We start from the raw sequence: 21,515 nt of genomic DNA, 5'->3' as shown, positions 1-21,515 counted from the left end.
AGAGCCACCTCTTGTTCGTCCGTGGACTGTGAGCTGTGAGGTCTGCAAGGGCTTTGATATGGGGAAAACAACATGTGAAACAGAGACAGAGAAAACTTACTTTGGCAGCATCTTTAACTGGTTCTCTCTCAGCTCCAGGATCTGCAGTTTAGTCAACCTGAGGGAGAGTGAGAGAGGAAGAGGAGAGCGAGAGATAGAATACAAGTCAATGACATAACACTCACTGTGTATACTCAAAGTGAAATCTATTGACCAGCCTTCAGGGACATGGGATAGTGTTGTTTTACTGGATAGTTTTGTCTAAAAACAAAGGCTTATCCTGGAGCTGGATCACTGGGGCCTGACCAACGATGTGAGCCATACAGATATGAAATTCAAGATTCCACATGACTCCTGCTAGTTTGAAACCCAGCTGTGATTCAGCTGTAAAGTGGGGGAACTGAGCCCAAGAGAAAGCTACATAAGGTCAGAAGCAAGGTTTCCTCCCATGTCATAAACCTATATGATCTAGCCATGATTACATACTATATCTTACAGTAAGTTCGGAAAGTATTCAGACCCCTTCCCCTTTTCCAGATTTTCTTACGTTAGTCTTATTCTGAAATTGGTTTCATAAAAAATGTCTCAGTCTACACACAATACCCCATAATGCCAAAGCGAAAACAGGTTTGTAGATTTTTTGCAAATGTATTACAAATTAAAAAAACTGAAATACCTTATTTCCATAAGTATTCAGACCCTTTGCTATGAAACTCAAAATTGCGCTCAGCTGCATCCTGTTCCCATTGATCATCGTTGAGATGTTACTACAACTTGATTGGAGTCCACCTGTGGTAAATTCAATTGATTGGGCATGATTTGGAAAGGCACACACCTGTCTATATAAAAGGTCCCACAGTTGACAGTGCATGTCAGAGCAAAAACCAAGCCATGAGGTTGAAGGAATTGTCCGTAGAGCGAGACAGGATTGTAAAAGAGGCACAGATCTGGGGAAGGGTACCAAAACATTTCTGCAGCATTGAAGGTCCCCAAGAGCACAGTGGCCTCCCGAGTGGCGCAGCGGTTTAAGGCACTGCATCTCAGTGCTAGAGGCATCACTACAGACCCTGGTTCGATTCCAGGCTCTATCACAACCGGCCGTGATTGAGAGCCCAAATAGAGCGGAGCACAATTGGCCCATTGTCATCCGGGTTAGGACGTCATTGTAAATGAAAATTTGTTCTTAACTGACTTGCCTGGTTAAATAAAGGTTAAATAAAATTTTAAAAAATACATTCTTAAATGGAAGAAGTTTGGCACCATCAAGACACGCCCGGCCAAACTGAGCCATCAGGGGAGAAGAGCCTTGGTCAGGGAGGTGACCAAGAAGAGTTCTTGGTCACTCTGACAGAGCTCCAGAATTCCTCTGTGGAGATGGGAGAACCTTCCAGAAGAACAATCATCTCTGCAGAACTCCTCAGTAAAATGCACACAACAGCCTTGCTTGTAGTTTGCCAAAAGGCACCTAAGATTCTCTTTTCTGATGAAACCAAAATTTAACTCTTTGGCCTGAATGCCAAGCGTCACGGGACAATGTCCGTGAGTGGCCCAGCCAGAGCCGGGACTTGAACCCATTTCGAACATCTCTGGAGACCTGAAAAAAGCTGTGCAGCGACGCTCCCCATCCAACCTGACAGAGCTTGAGAGGATCTGCAGAGAATAATGGGAGAAACTCCTCAAATACACGTGTCAAGCTTGTATCATCATACCCAAGAAGACTCGACGCTGTAATCACTGCCAAAGGTGCTTCAACAAAGTACTGAGTAAAAGGTCTGAATACTTATGTAAATGTGATTTTTGTTTTATGTTTTTTTTTATACATTTGCAAAAAAATCTACAAAACTATTTTTGCTTTGTCATTATGGGGTATTGTGTTTAGATTCATGAAAAGAAGAAAAATAACAATTTAATCCATTTTAGAATTAGGCTGTGTAAAGTAACAAAATTTGGAAAACGTAAAGGGGTCTGAAAACTTTCCAAATGCACTGTATATACAGTTGTGATCTTCACCCTGGGAGAGATGAGTTATATGATAAAGAGTTAGTCTCTATAGAGACAGGGGAGTGTGGAAGTTGAAGCAATTGAAGAAGAAAGAGGGTTCTAGCAGTTGATTTTATCTCAAACTTTAACATCACACTGCATTCATACACATATTGGTTCCTCTGACTTCTAACCTCACACACACACAAACTGCAACACACACAACTGCAACACACACAACTACAACACACACACGCTACTGCAACACACGCAACTGCAACGCACACACAACTGCAACGCACGCACGAACAACTGCAACGCACAACTGCAACGCACAACTGCAACGCACAACTGCAACGCACAACTGCAACGCACAACTGCAACGCACAACTGCAACGCACAACTGCAACGCACGCACAACTGCAACGCACGCACAACTGCAACGCACGCACAACTGCAACGCACGCACATTCCCAGTTTAAAACATTTCCATGGGGAGGTTAAGGTCCCCAACTCTGAAGATGAGATAAGAAAACATGGATTCATGCCCGTCATTCCAACATCACTATAAGGTAACAGCTTCCTGTCTCGAGGGAATAACCTACAGTACCTTGCCATGCTATTTTTTGTGACTAAAATTTCACCCCTTGAGTCCATTTTCAATACCTGCCTGCTTCCTTGCATGTGCGCACTTGTGTACTTTAAGGCCAACAAATGCAGTGTATTTGCTTTTGGAGGTTTGCTCCCCTTATGCCCTCAGAACAGCCTCAACTTGTCGGGGCATGGACTACAAGATGTCGAAAGCGTTCCACACGGATTCTGGCCCATGTTGACTACAATGCTTGTCACACTCGTGTCAAGTTGGCTGGATGTCCTTTTGGTGGTGGACCATTCTTGATACAGACGGGAAACTGTTTAGGGTGAAAAATCCAGCAGCGTTGCAGTTCTTTACGCATAACCCGTTCAAAAGGCACTTAAATATTTTTGTCTTGCCCATTCACCCTCTGTCTCAAGGCTTAAAAATCCTTCTTTAACCTGTCTCCTCCCTTCTAAACTGACTGAAGATTTAACAGGTGACAATAATAAGGGATCATAGCTTTCACCTGGATTCACCTGGTCAGTCTATGTCATGAAAAATGGCATGTTCCTAATGTTTTGTACAGTCAGTGTATATGAATTGTGATTGATTGATTGATTGATTGACTGATGTCTTACCTGCCGAAGCTGGCTGGAAGGAACTCGAGGAAGGCGTCATTCAGGTAGAGCTGTGACAGGCTGAGGAGCTGGGTGAAACCCTCTGGGAGCCTGCAGGGGAGACAGGAGCAACATGATCACGTCACTAACATAAATCACTAACATTGTAAAGACAGAGGAAATAAAACTGGAGACACGCACAGGAGCCGGACGAAACAATACAGGCCATTAGTTGTAGGACAGTGTTATTTTTCTATTTTTAAAAGAACCATAAAAAAAGAGACAAATTACTGTATCTACGCACATCTCGGCTAAATGTGGCATAGGAGTCGGGCAGAAAACTATATCAATACAACTCAAATCAAAGTTGAATGGTCACGTACACAGTTTGGCACACGTTTTAGCAGGTGCAGCGGAACGCTTGTTACACTAGCTCCTAACAGTACAGAAGAAAAATGCAAAAAAGTACACAAATGTCACGCAAATAGACAATAAGAGGTTTTATTGTTTTACAGAAAAGTATTGTGTGTCCAGTGTCCAAGACAATTTCCCCTTTGGGAACACTAACGTTTATCTTATCTTTGTAGTGGAAAGTATATGTCTGCCAACTTTTTGCTGTTCCCAAGAAATATCATTTTTTGAACCATCTTGCTTTGAATATGATCTTTACTCATTGCCAGTGGTAGCATTAGCTCAAATGAAAATCACATTTGACAAGAGCAAACATTCACTTCAGTCAGTGAGAACAATGAACACGAGGGGCCTTATTTCGTGACTGGTCTAGCCAAAGGTGTTTACGAAATGAACATTTCAAGGCCGTAGTCATATCCTTCGGCGTGTGTAGGTAAATACACAGGTGTGGCTTTTAAAGTATTTGAACCGAACTTACTTGGAGATGGGATTCACACTCGCTTCAACGATAGCCAGGACTTTGCAGTTCTTGATATTTTCTGGAAACTCCTGGATACCTAGAACACGAAGCAGATGTACAGTTACATCATGTCATCATTTAGGGGGTTTAATTATTTAACCGTGTTACAATTCCTGGGGGATATTTAACAGAGCAGTATCAAAACATCTCCCTATCTCGTAGATCTAAAGAGCAATATCGACTTGATCGTATAACTTATTCAATATTTTCAATATCCCACATTCAACTCCGGCTTGTTTTTCTTTTATAAACAGGAAAATCAACCGCTTCTACAGTAGCCTATACATTGCCTTCAGAATGTATTCATACCCCTCGACTTATCCCACATTTTGTTGCCTTACAGCCTGAATTCAAAATGGAGTCAATTGATTTTATTCCTCACCCATCTTCACGCAATACCCCATAATGACAAAGTGAAAACATGTTCAAAGAAATGTACTGAAAATGAAATCTCATTTAAGTGTTCACACCCCTGAATCAATACATGTTAGAATCACCTTTGGCAGAGATTACAGCTGTGAGGTGTTCTGGGTAAGCGTAAGAGCTTTGAACACCTGGATTGTACAATATTTGCACACTATTCTTTAAAAAAAATCTTCAAGCTGTGTCAAGTTGGTGGTTGATCATTGCTAGACAGCCATTCTCAAGTCTTGCCATAGAGTTTCAAGAAGATTTAAGTCAAAACTGTAAATAGGCCACTCAGGAACATTAAATGTCATCATGGTCAACTACTCCAGTGAGTATTTGGCCTTATGTTTAAGGTTATTGTCCTGCTGAAAGGTGCATTTGTCTCCCAGTTTGTTAGAAAACATTCCTCTAGGATTTTGCCTGTGCTTAGCTCTATTCCACTTATTTGTATCCTACAAAACTCCCTAGTCCTTGCCTATGACAAGTATATCCATAACATGATGCAGCCACCACCATGATTGAAAATATGAAGAGTGGTACTCAGGACATTGTTAAATTTCTTTGCCACACTTTTCACAGTTTTATTTTAGTGACATATTGTAAACAGTTTTGTAATATGTTTTGTCCTGTACAGGCTTCCTCCTTTTCACTCTGTCATTTAGGTTAGTATTGTGGAGTAACTACAATGTTGTTGTTCCATCCTCAGTCTTCACCCATCACAACCATTAAACTGTTAAGTCAACATTGGCCTCATGGTGAAATCCCAGAGCAGTTTCTTTCCTCTCTGGGAACTGAGGACACCTGTATCTTTGTAGTGATGGGTGCATTGATACACCATCCAAAGTGTAATTAATAACTTCACTATGCTCAAACGGATATTCAATGTCTGATTTTTTTAAATTTTAATATTTAACTAGCAATAGGTACCTTTCTTTGTGAGGCATTGGAAAACCTCCTTGGTCTTCATGGATGAATCTGTGTTTGAAATTCACTGCTCGATTGAGGGACCATACAGATAATTGTATGTGTGGGGTAAACAGATGAGGTAAAAAAAAATCATGTTAAACACTATTATTACCTACAAAACGAGTCCATGCTCCCGAGTGGCGCAGCAGTCGAAGATACTGCATCTCAGTGCTCGAGGCGTTACTACAGACAACCTGGTTCGATTCCACACTGCATCACAACCAGCAGTGATTGGGAGTCCCATAGGGCAACGCACAATTGGCCCAGCGTCGTCCAGGTTTGGCTGGTGTAGGCCGTCATTGTAAATAAGAATTTGTTCTTAATAAACTGACTTGCCTAGTTAAATAAAGGTTAAATTACAAAAATAAATTCTAACATTTAAGCAAATGTCTTACTCCTGAACTTATTTAGGCTTGCCATAACAAGGGGTTGAATACTTACTGACTAAAGACATTTCAGCTTTTCATTTTTAACACATTTCTGATAATTACACTGACGTGTGTTGGCCAATGACACAAAATTTAAATTTAATACATTTTAAATGCAGGCTGTAACACAAGGGGTATGAATACTTCCTGAAGGCACTGTATATGATTGTATGTGAATATTTATCAAAAATAGCAGGCTAACATATTGATCTTGATTTGTGAATTGCCTATCCCTCAGAACCCACATCTAATGTGTTGACACAAAACATACAGATGTACGCCATCATTTTCCATTTAGACCAGGGATGGGCAACTGGCCCCCACCCCCAAATGTTGCCTATCCCTGATTTAGGCCAACATTTAAAAAAAAGATACCCTCCAATCTTTGTAAAGCATGTTCACAAATGTTTCAATAAGTGGTGGGCAGAGGATAACATTTTTTTTGTTTTGTTATGATGTGTCAAACTTTGAATTATTATGAAAAGGGGATCATGCAGCAGGAGAGTGGCGTAGACTAGTACCAGCCAGCCAATCAGTCAGTTAGTCCTCTGTGAGAAGTGTCTGGTCTTAGCTCTGCATTACAGCGCCTGAGCTGCACCTTTCCTCTGTAAACAACCACAGGGCTGAGTGCTCGAGGAGTTGACACATTAGCAGAAAGAAGCTGACAGAGTGTGTCTGGCAGTTCTCACCAAAAACATCCGCTCGACAGTGGCTCAACTCGAGGGGGGAGGGGGGGGTCGTGAGCACGTCTCGAGGTTTATTTCCATATACTTTGATTCGTGTTCACAACACTTAGCCCTGAGTACTAGGTGAAGGAGGGTAAGCTTCTATTAAGTAAACAGACATGGCCTTAAGTCACTAAAAACTCCCCAGATGTTCCTTACTCTGTTGGATTAGTCTGGTACGGACTCCACTGTGGTGGATGGACACAAAATACCAAGTGGAGATCAAGAAACAATATGGTGCTACTTTACTTTCTTTGCTACTTGTTTATTTAGCTGCCCGTCCCTCAGTGCACTGGAGCAGTAGAACAGAAAATGGTGTGCGTGTGTAGCAGTGTGTGTTTGAGAATGTCTGTGTGCTGAGGCTGGACTCTGATCTTTCAGTTTCGATCAGAGATAATGCAATAACTGTAATAAAGGCAGTACGAGTCATTGTCTCAAAGCACAGCAATCTGAAGGGACTGGCCATTACAGCATTTCTATCAAACTCAACAGTGCTCAAATGAACAGGTGGCAGATTATTTGGGAATAGTGTTCTAGTTGTTTTTCAGATATGATATTTTTCCCCAATCACGACAGCTAGATGAAGTGAACAAACTGAAAAACTAAATGTCACTCAATAGTAAACGTGTGCTGATGCAACTCTGCGGTTTTAGAATCTTAGAGAACGTCTGGGAGGCCCGTATTTGGTGTTAATCCCATTTGATCAATCCAGAAGCCATCAACACATACACATGCTTTCTCTCACACTGACAACTAGCAGTGAGCGGCTCCTCCATTAGACTGGAGATGAGAGACAGCTCTGCGGAGCTTCATTCACAGTTGGCACCGGTTCAGTCTCAAATGACACCCTACGTAGTGCACCACTATTATATACATGAACGAGGATGTCATTTTCGATTTTGGCCAGTTGTTGTAAGGTAGGTGCTAGGCCTACATATTCTAGTGTACAGAATCATTTGCAGGCCTCAGCTTGTCCTGTCATAACTTCCTTGTATTTTTGTGTTTTTTTTACACAAGGGTTTTGTCAGCGGTGTGATCTTCTGTTGGGTGTAAAAAAAAAAATGTGGTGAAACGGCACTTCTGTGTGGCATTGAAACTTTTAAGGGTTTTCTTTGTTTTAACTTCTCAATTTAAAAAATGGAGGAATGATGGTTGAACTGACACAGAGACACTTTTTACATAATCTAATCCACTTTATGTTTCAGTAATTTTCTTTGACAACAGAGGGACACTAAGGGGCAATTAGTTAAGTAGACTGAACATCCCACTGCTGATAAGACACTGACTTGCACACAAACTTAAAACTACGGTAATTCAACGGCAGGGCTTTTTCACTTTCAAGCTGGCCGGTATTGTCTGGTCTCTTCCAGTCTAGCACGCAAGTCTAGTCCAGAGACGGTAGAAACAGTCTCAAACTATTATTGAACCATCCATCTCTAACTAGCCATTGTCAACTTCAACATTCTTTAGTCATACTGCACAAATATGGAGAAGCGGGATGGCTCTTCAGTCAAAATCCACTTTTCAGAATGAGTGGCTTGATAAGTGATGGAGAGGCCTAAAATAAAAGTTGAATGGGAGACAGCAGTCATTCTAAACATAAACACCGTACCCAAAGGGGCTAAGGGGTAGGCTGCAACTCCTTAAAAGACCTCAACAAAATTATATTATGTTATTGATCTGGTCATACAGTGCTTTTGTATTGAATGAATGGTCATTCTTGTCATATTATTTTTGAAAGAGTGGTCATTCTGGTCATTGTGCTTACTGTTCTTGCTGACGTCCAGCTCCCTGAGATTGACGAGGTTGGCGATGGCCGCAGGCAGCACCGTGAGGTCATTGTCTGGCATGCTCAGCCGGTGGAGCAACTGGCAGTTGAACAGTTGCTATGGAGGGAGGAAGAGAGAGAACGGGAGAAAGAGCGAGAGATAGGGAGAACGAGAGAGAGGGTGGGGAATAAGACAAGTTGACTTCGCAGCATGACTCAGCCAGGACTCTGGCTTGTAAAGGAAGCTGCAGCTCATTCACAGCCAAGCATCAAGTCGCTGGGCCCCAGCAGCCAGCCGATGCTGACTTCGTTACAACACACTTGGAGAATTATAGACTGATTGAGTGTGTGGGGAGAGGGGTAAGCACAGGGCAGTACTGTGGATTGGCTCCGTTCTATCGGCAGGATATTCTCGCCTTATATAACCACTACAATCATCCCTTGGTAATGTACTCCGTGTTGTAAGCAGCAGGAGGAAAAAAGGCCCAACTGACATCAGAGGGCGCAACTAGATCAAGTCCTACAGCCTGGTGCCGTCCTTACGGACTGATTTCATTGTGTCACTCTACTGAGATAGTGTTTGCCAGGGAGTGGTCACTGCAATTTGGAAAGGTTCATGTTTCTAAACCATTAAATACACATTACAGGACCACCTTTGTTTATAAAAAAAAAAATGATCAGGGTATTTGGGTGTGTATCATTCTGAAATGATCATGAACACATCCATCTGTGTGTGTCTGCGTCCTACTTTGGGCAGTTCCTCGATCTGGTTGGCGTCCAGGTAGAGCTCCTCCAGGGTCTTCTCCAAGCTGAAGATCTCCTTGGGCACAGTCTCCAGGCTGCAGTGGGAGTAGTCCAGAGACGTCACCGCCTCCTCCTCCCCCCGCAGGCAGCGGCACGGCACCAGGCGCACAAACAGGTTCCGCTTGCTCGACATCCTCAGGCACTGCAGAGAGAGGGAGAGGAGAGTCAGGTGTCAAGACAGCTCAGTGAACTACTGGTGCATCTTGGGGCTAAAGCTACTACAGCTAACGTCCTAAGGCAAGAGAGAAATGTCAGAGGGAGAGTGTCAGATTGAAGAAATTGAACTAGTGGGCAGGTAAGGCAGTTTTTTTTTTTGTGATTACCTACCAGCTTATGAAAAAAAAAAACGACTAACATTTTGAAAACATCTACTGCAGAATTTATTTTGCTATAAAATGTCATGCTTCTATTTTTATTCACAAATGCGAGTAAAATGCTTGCACTCTGGAGCCCTGACTAAATCGCCAGCCTGGGCACTAGATGTTTGAGTGCTCTGGAAAAAAAACAGTACAAAAAAAATGTTTTTATGGCCATCCCTAGTATGGCTCCACTCGGTGCTTCAATAACAGTCCAAGACGTTTAACCAAAACGTACAAAGACGATCTAAGGGCGAAGGCAGCATCCGTTATGATCTGCTAGTTTTCCACAGCCGCCCTGAACTATGGGCATAAATTGCACTGGAAGCAGTTACATAACAGGGCTGGCAGAATTATCGCGTAACCGACAATTATTAACAACCGTAAGCTTACATTTTTTTTGTCATAATTGGCTTAATACATTATTTGAGTATTTTTATATTCAAGTTAATAGTTTACTCAAACACAGTTTTTCATTTTTACATAAAGTGGGTACATTTGGCAATAATTTTACGAGCAGAACGGCACGGTCAGGAGGAGATGCTTCATTCCCAAAACGTCCAAGCGATCAAAACCATTCGGCTTTGAGACAGGGGTGTCACCAAATCTGTGTGGTATTCACTAGGTATGTCTTAGCAAAGATGCATTAGTGGCGCAGCGGTCTAAGGCACTGCATCTCAGTGCTTGCGGCGTCACTACAGACACCGTGGTTCGAACCCAGGCTGTATCACAACCGGCCGTGATTGAGAGTCCCATAGGACGGCGCACAATTGGCCCAGCGTCGTCGGGGTTTGGCCGGTGTAGGCCGTCATTATAAATAAGAATTTGTTCTTAACTGACTTGCCTAGCCATATAAATATTATGTTTTCTATTTTACAAACTACAAAAACATCTCACAAATAATTAATTATGACAATAACCATGGCCATTTGCTTGACAATCGTTACCCAAGATTCCATAATCGTCACAACCCTATTACATAGACTAATCGTTTGTTCTCCGAGACCATATTGACACATAATTAGGATCTGCAACGCATTATCATGTACATCTGTGTTGTGTTGAAAGTGCTGGAGCAAAAGGGCCAGCTATCATCAACACAATGCCCTCTGAGCGTTGTTTAGTATGGAAACACATTGCAGATAAACGGGCCCCTTTAAAATCTCTTCAGAAAGAGAGCTGTGTACATTTTGGTACAGAACGTCACTAGATAATGAAAGCAAAGCTCTTCAACAGGTTTCACATTACTTTCAATAAAGCTACAGAGCCACAGCACGGTAGTGGCACTCATCTGGCCCAGAGAAGAGACCTAATCTGGACAAGCAAAGCATACCTCATGGATATGCCTCCCCAACTCCCCATTATTTTACCGGAGGTATAAACAGTGAGCTGGCACTTGAATTTGCATATAGATTACTCTGTTGCTCATCAGTGCACTGACAATGCATCTCCATTTAGACACTAAGCCTAAGGCAAACATATGAAAAGGTCAGAGCAGTGTTTTCTACAAGCACATGGAGTCGCCAGCCAGACAGACAAAGTAGCCAGCCATTTTTGTCAAACAAACTATTTTGGTTCCCTCTGGTACATTCTAATGCCTAGATTCCGTCCGAAACCCATAGCAACATTTTGGAATACTTCATTGAGTTTACCTCCCAGATTGGAGAAAGGAGTTGTGGTCTTGTGTTTACAATTGAAATTGACAAATTGTGACGGCAGTTCTTCAAACGACAAAATGGGTTTCTAAAATAAACAGAACAGATGTTCAATTAAGTTCTGGGTCAATGCCTGTTAAGAGAAGAGACAAAACCTCAATTAAATTCCTGAAAGAAGTTCAACAAGTGTTTTCAACTCTGTGAATTGCAGTACGTCATTTTGTTTAATTAAAAATACTTGTTTTGCAACTGACCCACAGATTTCTTATTAAAGAATCCTGTAAGAGTCTGCCGACTTCCACAGGCTTCAAGCTTCCTTTTAAGAGCCATTTTCTCAGTTACCTGCGATACAGGTATGATTGAAGAATGAAGCAGGTATTAGTCATGGGCTTTGCTACCCAGAAAGCAGCAGTTGATGGCTCCATTGTCAACACTTTGACCACAATCAGTAGATCTATATCAATGTCTTTAAAAATACCATAGGCCTATAAGTATAGTTAGCTTTTAAAACAATTCCGTCGGTTTTCTTTGATCATATTAACTTGGCTGTTAAAAGTCAAATAGTTATCCTAATTTCAGCTTGTGACAAAACAAGCAAGTATAGTGTGGAGAATCATTGTACAATTTAAACTGCTATGAAATATATTTTCCATAACCACAAATATTGTATCTTCAGCTGTTTGAAGCTGGTCTACAGAACCGAAAGTAAAAGACAAAGCATAGAAATAGCACACACAGAACAGATCTACCGCTTCTTAGATGAGAATGACAGATCTACAACTCACATTTCCAAAATGTCATAAATATGCCTCCTTTGATTGATTTTTTTTATTATTATGCTTTCAGATACAAAATGTCAAATACATGTCAACAATCCTTCCTCCAAAAGGACCATTCTATGGATTAAATGTTGTGAAAAATCTAAGAAAACACTTGTCATTTTTGTCCTGGTTTTGTGAAGAATCAGGGCCTTCCTCCTTGGAAAACTGCTTAGGCTAAGTTTAACAAAACAGCATTTGAGAACGGACTAAATTGACGCCAGCTAACCATCTAGGGGACTGCTCAGAATCATCTCCGGGACCCAGTGCCGTTCCGAGGACCTGAGGTTGAGGAACATCTAGCAGGTGAAGGTTGAAAATAGCGTCATCAGCTCATTGTGAGGCCAGAAGGCAAAATCAAAATCTCAGCTATTTCTTCCTCCACTAATGACTGAATTATTGCAAACTCTGCCATTGTGAGAGCCTCTTGTTCGAAATGTTTTATTATAGAGCAGTTCCTGTTGGAAGGCGTCCAAAGAAACACCACTTTCAGTCAGGCAGAGCAAGCAGCATCTACAGCAGCTCAATACAGCAGAAGGCTGCAGGCTTAATTGTGTTGTGTTGAAGGATAAACAGAAACAACGTTGTGACGCAAGTCATCCTCCAGAGAATCCAGTCCTTGACTATCGCACTTTGTCATGAAACAACAGTTGGCCCAGGTATGAAACGGCTGACGCTCGACTACTCCTCAAATCAGGAAACTAAAAGGAAACTGCTGGGCGGATTGGAAAGAAACATGTGAACGGCTTACGCTTTCTTCCCAATGCGCGCTCTGCACTCGCTTCTTTGAAGGGGCCACAAGATTCACAGTGGATATTATTGGTCTGATGACAGAGTTGGCTATGGCTGGGGGGCTTTATGGCAGTCCAGAGTACAGTATATATGATATAAATGTATGTTGTTTTATGATGATACCATCTATCTTTTCATATTTGTGCAAATCTTTCTAAAACAGAACACACCAATCAATCGATAATCAATCAACGAAGAGGGAAGAATATGTAGGCTATAAGAATATGTTGAAGGCTGGCTGTATAGCGTGCAGATGACTGAACTGCTCACTTTTGTGTCTGCAGGTATGCAGACAAGTAGGCATAAAAGGTATGTCAATTGGTATGTTATGCAGATCACATGTACCATCCTCCGCCCTTACCTCTTCAAATAAATTCTCATAGGCCTCGACATTATGGTATGTGTATGAAAACCATTATGAAAACATTTTTTTCATTACCACAAAAACCAAGGTATGAATACTGTTGTGTGCATGTTTTGTTAAACATCTGTATAATTACTGTTTGATGAATATAACAGGAAACCTGTTTGATCACCATGCACTGGAAGATCATTCTGACTATGGATACGGAGAACGTCAACACATTAACGTCAACACGCCAGAGGAAAGGTGAAAGGGGGATACCTAGTCAGTGGTACAACTGAATGCCTTCAGGATATACCCATTGGACTTGGGGCTCTGCTGGGAGTTTACCTCATATTTGCATGTTTTTATTCTGCTTTGCAACAAAAATCATAATAAACATTACCAACTAAAATATTGTGTTATTGTTGTGTGTATTAATAATAATTATAATTATTATGGCGGGGGTAGTTCAGAAACTAACCCCAAAAGGTTCTTCAAAAAGGTTATTCCGAGGATCCATTGAGGGGTTCTTTGAAGAAGCATTTTAAAGGGTTCTTCCAACTTATAGGGGTTCCCCCCAGTTTAAATTTGAAGAACCCCTAAAAGGATAGACCAGGCACCTTTTCGAGTGTAAGAGGTGAGAAATACATGACAGACCTCACAAAAAGCTGTGACTCTCCTTTCTCTAACTAGAACTGCATGTTGAGCAACGGTCAAATGCTTGTGCTTCCCAGAATGCTTTTCTCCGTCCTCAGTGCGCAGCGACAAAAGGGAGCAAGAGATGCTCGCTCACGCAGCAGCCAACAGCGAAACAGGGACGGGCAGATATTTTCGTAGCATAGGCTATTACCGTTGACCAAATAATAGTTTTAGAACAATCTGCAGGAACGCCGTGTAGCAAATTCACAGACATACGCAAAATGTCTCGGTAAAAGGAAGGTAATGTCGGTGTCTGTAATTTTTGGTTTATTGCTCTAGCCTCTCCTTATCAGTCAAAATAACACACACACACACACACACACACGACTGGGCCTCTGACGTCTGCACACACTGAGGGCCAAACAGAGGGAAATGATTGCGTGCTTCAGGGATAAAAGGTCAAACTTAAAATGTATGCATGCATGACCAAGCCTTAGATAAAAGTGTCTGCTAAATTGCATATATGATTCTATATTATGAATGCATTCAATTACTACTGTTACCGGGGTTTCCCAGGGAACCCATGCTCCAGTCTGTACTATCCAGATACTAATCACCATGCCTCGTTCTACACACTTTCTCCTTCTGTAATCTCTATACTGACCTACTGTTACTGGCATCTAGCCGTATCATCATGGTTGTTATTTACCAGGGGCTTTCCCAGATAAGTCGGCCTGTCAGGACCCAATCATTGGAGGACCGAGGCATATTTACTATTAGACTGTCAGCCATCAGCAGCTGTTGCGTTGATTTCACACACGAGCACACACACAACCCTAAGGGCCTGTCAGCATCCTACATTGTGAGTAATCAAGTATATCAGAGGAGAACAGTGTGTGTGTGTGTGTGTGTGTGTGTGGAGGTCTGGACTCCATTCACTTCACAGCATGATGGAGTAGCTGGCTGACTACTTAAAAGGTTATTCATGACGCAGAGAGCCAGAGAGCGTGTAGGAGGAGAGGAATAGGTGTTGCAGATGAGGTGTATGAAGGGAAGGGTGAATGTGACCGATGGACGTGAGGAGGAGAGGGCGACGTGAGGAAGAGGGACGCGTGTGAACGGCAGAGAGAAGGAAACGTCATGTCAAAAGGAAGGCAGCGCGCGAAGAGATGACGAACATACTTCAATCGCAGAGGTGAGACTGGACTTCAGGAGGGGTGGATACAGAAACTAAAGCAGGTGAATAGAGGATTAGGTTACAAACAGGGGGGGGGGGGGGGGGGGGAGGGGATAGGCTACACTGAAGAAGAGCCGGTGGATTGGGGAAGGGGATAGGCTAAGGCTAAGCTACAGTGTTAGCATAGCGAGAGAGCCTTAATCAGAGTTAGTGCTAGCTAGCTCCCTGGGAGGATATGCTGCCTGATAGGCTGCTCTCATTAACAAGAAACGTATGCTGCCTGTTGCCTCACCACAGTGCAACATACGTCTTTTCTATGGTTTAGCTAGCCTCTGGGGGCTGATGCCTGCTCTGGCCCTAGTCCACAAAACTTTCCCCAGGCCTTGCCTTTGGAGAGAGCCTTCATGTTTAGAGCATTTCCAGACATGCTAAGCTCTCGGTATTAACCGGTTTTCCCTCTACGTACTCATTTACATGTCTACAGTAGCCCTCATCCTCCACACCTACTGCAGCCCTCATTGTCCACATACAACACCCATTCTGCCAGCCACATTCTGTTAAAGGTCCCCAAAACACACACATGCCGGGGGTCGCTCCTCTTTCCAGCTCGCTGCGGCTAGCGACTTGAAAAGAGCTGCAACAAACACTCAAACCGGACCGTTTTATCTCCATCTCTTCATTCAAAGACTCAATCATGGACACTCTTACTGACAGTTGTGGCTGCTTCGCGTGATGTGTTGTTGTCTCTCTCTACCTTCTTGCCCATTGCGCTGTTGTCTGTGCCCAATAATGTTTTGTACGGCTGCCATGTTGTGTTGCTACCATGCTGTGTTATCATGTGTTATCATGTGTTGCTGCCTTGCTATGTTGTTGTCTTAGGTCTCTCTTTATGTAGTGGTGTCTCTTGTCGTGATGTGTGTTTTGGCTTATTTAAACATATATATTTTTTTATGAATCCCAGCCCCCGTCCCCGCAGGAGGCCTTTTGCTTTTTGGTAGGTTGTCATTGTAAATAAGATGTTGTTCTTAAACTGACTTGCCTAGTTAAATAAAGGTTAAATAAAAACAAATATATAATAAACAAATATTTTTTAATTTTTTTTAAAGTAGTACGTGTGTCAATAATAACTGCGTTAAGTAACAGTGGAGTGGCTCAAGTGAGAGGTGTGTCAATGGTCTCTTTTTAAAGCCCCAGGCCACAGGCATACAAACTCCTTGCAGGCCTCTGCGTGGTTGGTTGTGTAGGTTTGTGTTCGTCTCTGTATGCTTGTGTCTGTCACTGGTCCAGTGTAATGGTGAATGAACTGGGTCAAAGGGCAGGTCCTTAGTCTCCCCCATCTCTCCTCTCCTCAGAGCAGTAAAAGCTCTTCCCCCTTCAGACAGTAACCCATGTCTCGCAGGTGAGTGGCGTCGTCATGGCAACTGCTGTTAGGGGCGGCTAAAGAGACCCCCCCCCCCCACCCCTTGAGTCACACATACACAGTGTGGTAGAAACCTGCTTTGTGTTGCAAGAGTGAGATCCTTCAGTTCACATTCTTCCAACCTACCCTGGTGATGTTGACTATTTTCAGTGTTAAACACAGTCAATTATTTAAGCTAGGACACGCACACATACAAAACGCACACACAAAAATTGGCACCTGCTGTAGTTGTCTTATCCAAACATAGCTCAAGTGGCCAATAAAGCTGGTGAATTAGAAAAGGTGGTAGCTAGGTGAGAGGCAGGAGGAGGAGAACGAGCGATTATCTCCCACTGCAGTACTCTGCCATCAGACAGACATGTCCCCGGTGCCAGAGTCAGTGGTCTGGACAGAGAGGGCGGGGTGATAAAGGAGGCAGGAGGGGCTGCAGCTGACCTGGAACCTGAGCAGATAGAGAGAGCTTCCTGTCTCCAGGGCTACCATTCATCTCCCCATCTCTCACTGTCTGTGTGTTCATGTTCACACGCACTCTGGGCATGTGCAGACCTCCCAACAGTCTCTGCCGGCCAACTGAGACTCGCTGACCCACTTCAAGTTCATCCACTGAAATACACTGGGAACCAATTACAAAACACTCCAGTTAGCTCTCTCTCGCTCCCTCTCTCTCACCTAACCTTACCTAACCTTAGGGGGAGCTAGGGATTCATTTGCGACTGGGTGTCCCTGGCTGGTTCCCGAAATGGCACCCTATTCCCTTTACAGTGCCATAGTTTTGAACAGGGCCTATCAGGAATAGGCTGCCATTTGGGACCCGTCTGAGCTGTTCAAATGAGAGAAGGGAAGTAGTCGGTGAATAGCGCGTGTTTGTGTGTAGAGCGGAAATGTGAGGCGCACAGGGTCTGATGTGACAGGATAGCGTTATTTATAGAAGGTAGTAGCACTTATCTGGTTAATATGCTAGAATGTGATTAGACTAGAAGTCTTGCAGTCTTATGGAAGGAGCTTTATGATCCTGATTCTGTAGGCTGCTGCAGGAATGCTGCCTGCCTGCTGGGTCAATGACAAAACTCGTCACCCAGAGAATTAGGCCCAAAGAAAAGAGAAAAAGAAAGTTGAAAAAAAAAAAAAAAACACAAAACAAATAATCCTACAGTGGGAGGGAAGAAGAGAGGAAAGAAAAGGCTGCTTCCTCAATGTGAAGGAACAGCGGCGGGCCAATGGCTAGGAGGCCTGGCTAGCTGCCATGTAGTTTCATGATTTCACCGCAGACAATGCAGTCTTCTTGATAATGAACTTGTTCACAAACACTGTAGTACGCCTCCATTGAAACGTCTGTCAACGTCTGTCTGAAGTAGAAACAGTATAGCGGCCAGGTTAAAGCCAAGCTGACGTTGAACGAAATCAAAATGCAACTAATGTTAGGTGACATTAGATCAGGCCTACTTGTCGAGGTTGCGATCTCATCACACAGGTGTGCGTGTCACCTCGGTCGCCCGGTGTGCGTGTCACCTCGGTCGCCCGGTGTGCGTGTCACCTCGGTCGCCCGGTGTGCGTGTCACCTCGGTCGCCCAGTGTGCGTGTCACCTCGGTCGCCCGGTGTGCGTGTCACCTCTGCACTGGATTCACCCCCAGCGGGCACCGCAGGAGAGGTGCAGGCAGCTCCTCAACAATTCAGAGATGATATTGGGTTAGGGAGGTCCACACACACACACGGTAGGCCTACTACTAAACACACGGTACACACACACATCCAGCTCTTCCTCTGCTTATGACTCTGGCCAAGAAAACGACCGCACTCAAGTCTCCACTGAGGCACTTGACAACGTGGGAATGCACTAGAAAGGCCCCAGAGTGGAGAAAATAGAAGTGACTTTCAATGGAAATGGGTGGAAAGATGACACTGTTGTAGGTATCAGTGGCAGCAGCATGGGGCCGAGGGGAACCGGCTCTTCCAGTTTCCAAGGTTTTGGTTCTCACCGGTGTCCTCGATTCTCTGCGGTCTTATGGGACCGGGGAGAACAAAACCATGATTGTTTTTCTTTGAATCTCTGGTGCAATGAGGCTTAGTAATCGGATCTTGGTGACAAACACAAAGGGCGGGGGGGCGAACTGAAATGAAATCGAAACTGCAGAAATGATAATGGACGTATATTCATAGAGTTTGACTGCTCTAATAATCCCTGTGCACCGTCAACGGATCTACATTTATCCTGCTTCTTGATTGTCCAGCGCTTTAATAATCACTAGACAGTCAGGGAACATAGAAAATTCCCAAAACGTTGACAATGCGGCCCAGAGGAAAAATGAGTTCGACACCCCTACTTTAAAAGCCTCTTTCCTCCCCTTCTACAGTTCACATACACACTAACCTTCTCACGCCGGGCTAGCTAGAAGACTAGATTATCTCTCCCTCACACACGGACTCTTGATACATGCGCATATCTCTTTATGATTGAGTTCTCCATTGGAATGTTTTCACTAACATCATGTCTTGGTTCTGTCACTCACTGGCACAACATGTTTATGTATCTCTCATTCGCTCTCTCCCTTTCCTCCCTTCTCCTCCCCCTCGGTCTCTCTTGCTAGGATCTGGCAACGGTCCTTCCTTCAGTATCAGAAAGGTCTTGGAACACTCGGTTTTAACTGAGGATGTAGTCGGCCGGCTACTGCAGGACTGATCATTATGAAAGCAAAAACCACAGGCTAATGTTGCAGCACACATCACTCTGGGCCATCCTTGATTATGCCATTCCATACGGCCCAACTAACAGCCATCCTCATATAAAACACAACGTACCCTACCTTACAAGATAATAGTGATGGGGGGAAAAAAAAAAAAATCTACACAGTTCCATATTGGGATTTATTTTTGACAATAGATCGTATTGTTTTGACAATATCGCAATATTTCTGCACTAGATTTCTGTACCTGCACCAAAACAAGGCACTTTAATTTCCATGACTGATGAAAACGTGTTTTGTCATGGCTCTCTCGTCCCTCTGCAGCAGACATATGGTGACAAATATGCTTGTGACATCGAATCGTGTATATAAAAAAATACTTCACAGTATCGAATCGCAATACATATACAATCATGAGAATCGCAATACATATCGCATCGGACACCGAAATATTAGGATATAATTTTCATGCGGTCGCTGGCAATTCCAAGCCCTAGAAGATAAGATGTGCAATACTGCCTAATTTGAGCAGCAAATTCACCTGGGTACGTCTTCATTTCAATTCCCTTTGAGATGCCTATCATAATTATTCTGTTCAATAACTCCCAGTACGTTAACGCTGCTTTAGATATGCATGGCCCCGGGCAGAGGAATGCAGCCTTATATCTTTCACCTTATTGGTTCAGTCTCTCAAAGCTCTGGGGTCACCAGGATGTCATAGCAGCCCCTGAGACTGGAAATACACAGGCACAGGATCGGCTAATCAAACATAAACACTGCATGTTTGATTGACAGCCTGTCAGGCTTTTTTATAGGCTTAGAATGCCCACAAATACAGATTGAATTCCAATGCTAAAAAAGCACTTCACATTGCAATGGAGAGAATTCGCCTCATCCACCACAATGCAACACCAACCTGAAGCTTCTCAAGCTAGCTAGTCAAGCTACATCTTTATTAGCAACACAGGAGGATTTGCCCACTACCCAGTGGGTCCTTTTGACCAACATTTGGGGAAACACCAGTGTCAGTCTTAAACAAAGTTAGAGGCAAAATAACAAGACCATGGTAAACACATGGTATTGTTATGCTCACTTGGTAAAGAAAATGTGTGTGTGTATTTGCTTTCTAAATGGCAGAAACATGAGAGCATTGGCCAATCACACCATGTCCAAAGGCCAAAGACAAAAATATGAGATAAGAGAGCACGTTAAATCACACTGGATATCATCCACAGATCTAAATGTCAAAGTGGAGTCCCTACTGCACAGATAGCCTACGCTGCACAACACAAACTGGGCCCTTCATTTGTTAGAGCAATGCAATATGAAATGCAGCTTTTAAAAGAGCATTAAAACGACATTAAAAACAAACAAGTAAATGACAAACAAGTGAATACAAAAATCATGAGGCAGCCACCAACCTGTTTCTTTTCCTGAGATGGCAAAATGTTTAGGCCTAGTTTGCAGATTAACATGCATAGGACACACCTGGTTTCTTAATCGTGGTCCTGGGGACCCAAAAGGTTGTGTACACAACCGTTCAAACATTTGGGGTCACTTAAAAATGTCCTTGTTTTTGAAAGAAAAGCGCATTTCTTGTCCATTAAAATAACATGAAATACAGTGTAGACATGGTTAATGTTGTAAATGACAACTGTAGCTGGAAACGGCTGATTTTTAATGGAATATCTACATAGGCGTACAAATGCCCATTATCAGCAACCATCACTCCTGTGTTCCAATGGCATGTGGTGTTTTGTAATTATGTTAGCAGAGCTGAAAACTGTTGTCCTGATTAAAGAAGCAATAAAACTGTTCTTCTTTAGACTAGTTGAGTATCTGGAGCATCAACATTTGTGGGTTCGATTACAGGCTCAAAATGGCCAGAAACAAATAACTTTCTTCCGAAACACGTCAGTCTATTCTTGTTCTGAGAAATGAAGGCTACTCCATGTGAGAAATTGCCTAGAAACTGAAGATCTCATACAACGCTGTGTACTACTCTCTTCACAGAACAGCGCAAACTGGCTCAAACCTGAATAAAAACAGGAGTGGGAGGCCCCGGTGCACAACTGAGCAAGAGGACAAGTACATTAGTGACTAGTTTGGGAAACAGACTCCTCAAATGGCAGATTCATTAAATAGTACCCGCAAAACACCAGTCTCAACATCAACAATGAAGAGGCGACTCCGGGATGCTGGCCTTCTAGGCAGAGTTCCTCTATCCAGTGTCTGTGTTCTTTTGCCCATCTTAATCTTTTATTGTTATTGGCCATATGGCATTTTCTTTGCAACTCTGCCTAGAAGGCCAGCATCCCAGAGTCGCCTCTTCACTGTTGACGTTGAGACGGGTGTTTTGCGGATTCAAATGATCAACTCATCAAGCC

At 43.1% G+C, this 21,515-nt stretch overlaps 1 protein-coding gene across 4 annotated transcripts in view; it reads right to left on the bottom strand.

The window, feature by feature from the left end:
• The window catches only part of LOC110509697 (erbin), a 128,745-nt gene that overhangs the window by 51,861 nt on the left and 55,369 nt on the right, over positions 1 to 21,515 (bottom strand). For all 4 annotated transcript variants that reach the window (XM_036967586.2, XM_036967590.2, XM_036967589.2 and 1 more), the window contains exons 3-7: positions 9,188 to 9,385; positions 8,440 to 8,557; positions 4,103 to 4,181; positions 3,235 to 3,324; positions 101 to 157 (exon numbers count right to left, since the gene is read on the bottom strand). In XM_036967586.2, coding sequence (XP_036823481.1) covers positions 101 to 157; positions 3,235 to 3,324; positions 4,103 to 4,181; positions 8,440 to 8,557; positions 9,188 to 9,376 — 533 coding nt within the window. In that variant the 5' untranslated portion in view covers positions 9,377 to 9,385. The remainder of the gene's footprint in view (positions 1 to 100; positions 158 to 3,234; positions 3,325 to 4,102; positions 4,182 to 8,439; positions 8,558 to 9,187; positions 9,386 to 21,515) is intronic.

Source organism: Oncorhynchus mykiss, chromosome 29 (genome assembly GCF_057628025.1).
Source record: "Oncorhynchus mykiss isolate SJ-2025 chromosome 29, ASM5762802v1, whole genome shotgun sequence".
NCBI lineage: Eukaryota > Metazoa > Chordata > Actinopteri > Salmoniformes > Salmonidae > Oncorhynchus > Oncorhynchus mykiss.
This window is presented reverse-complemented; position numbering and strand designations above follow the sequence as displayed.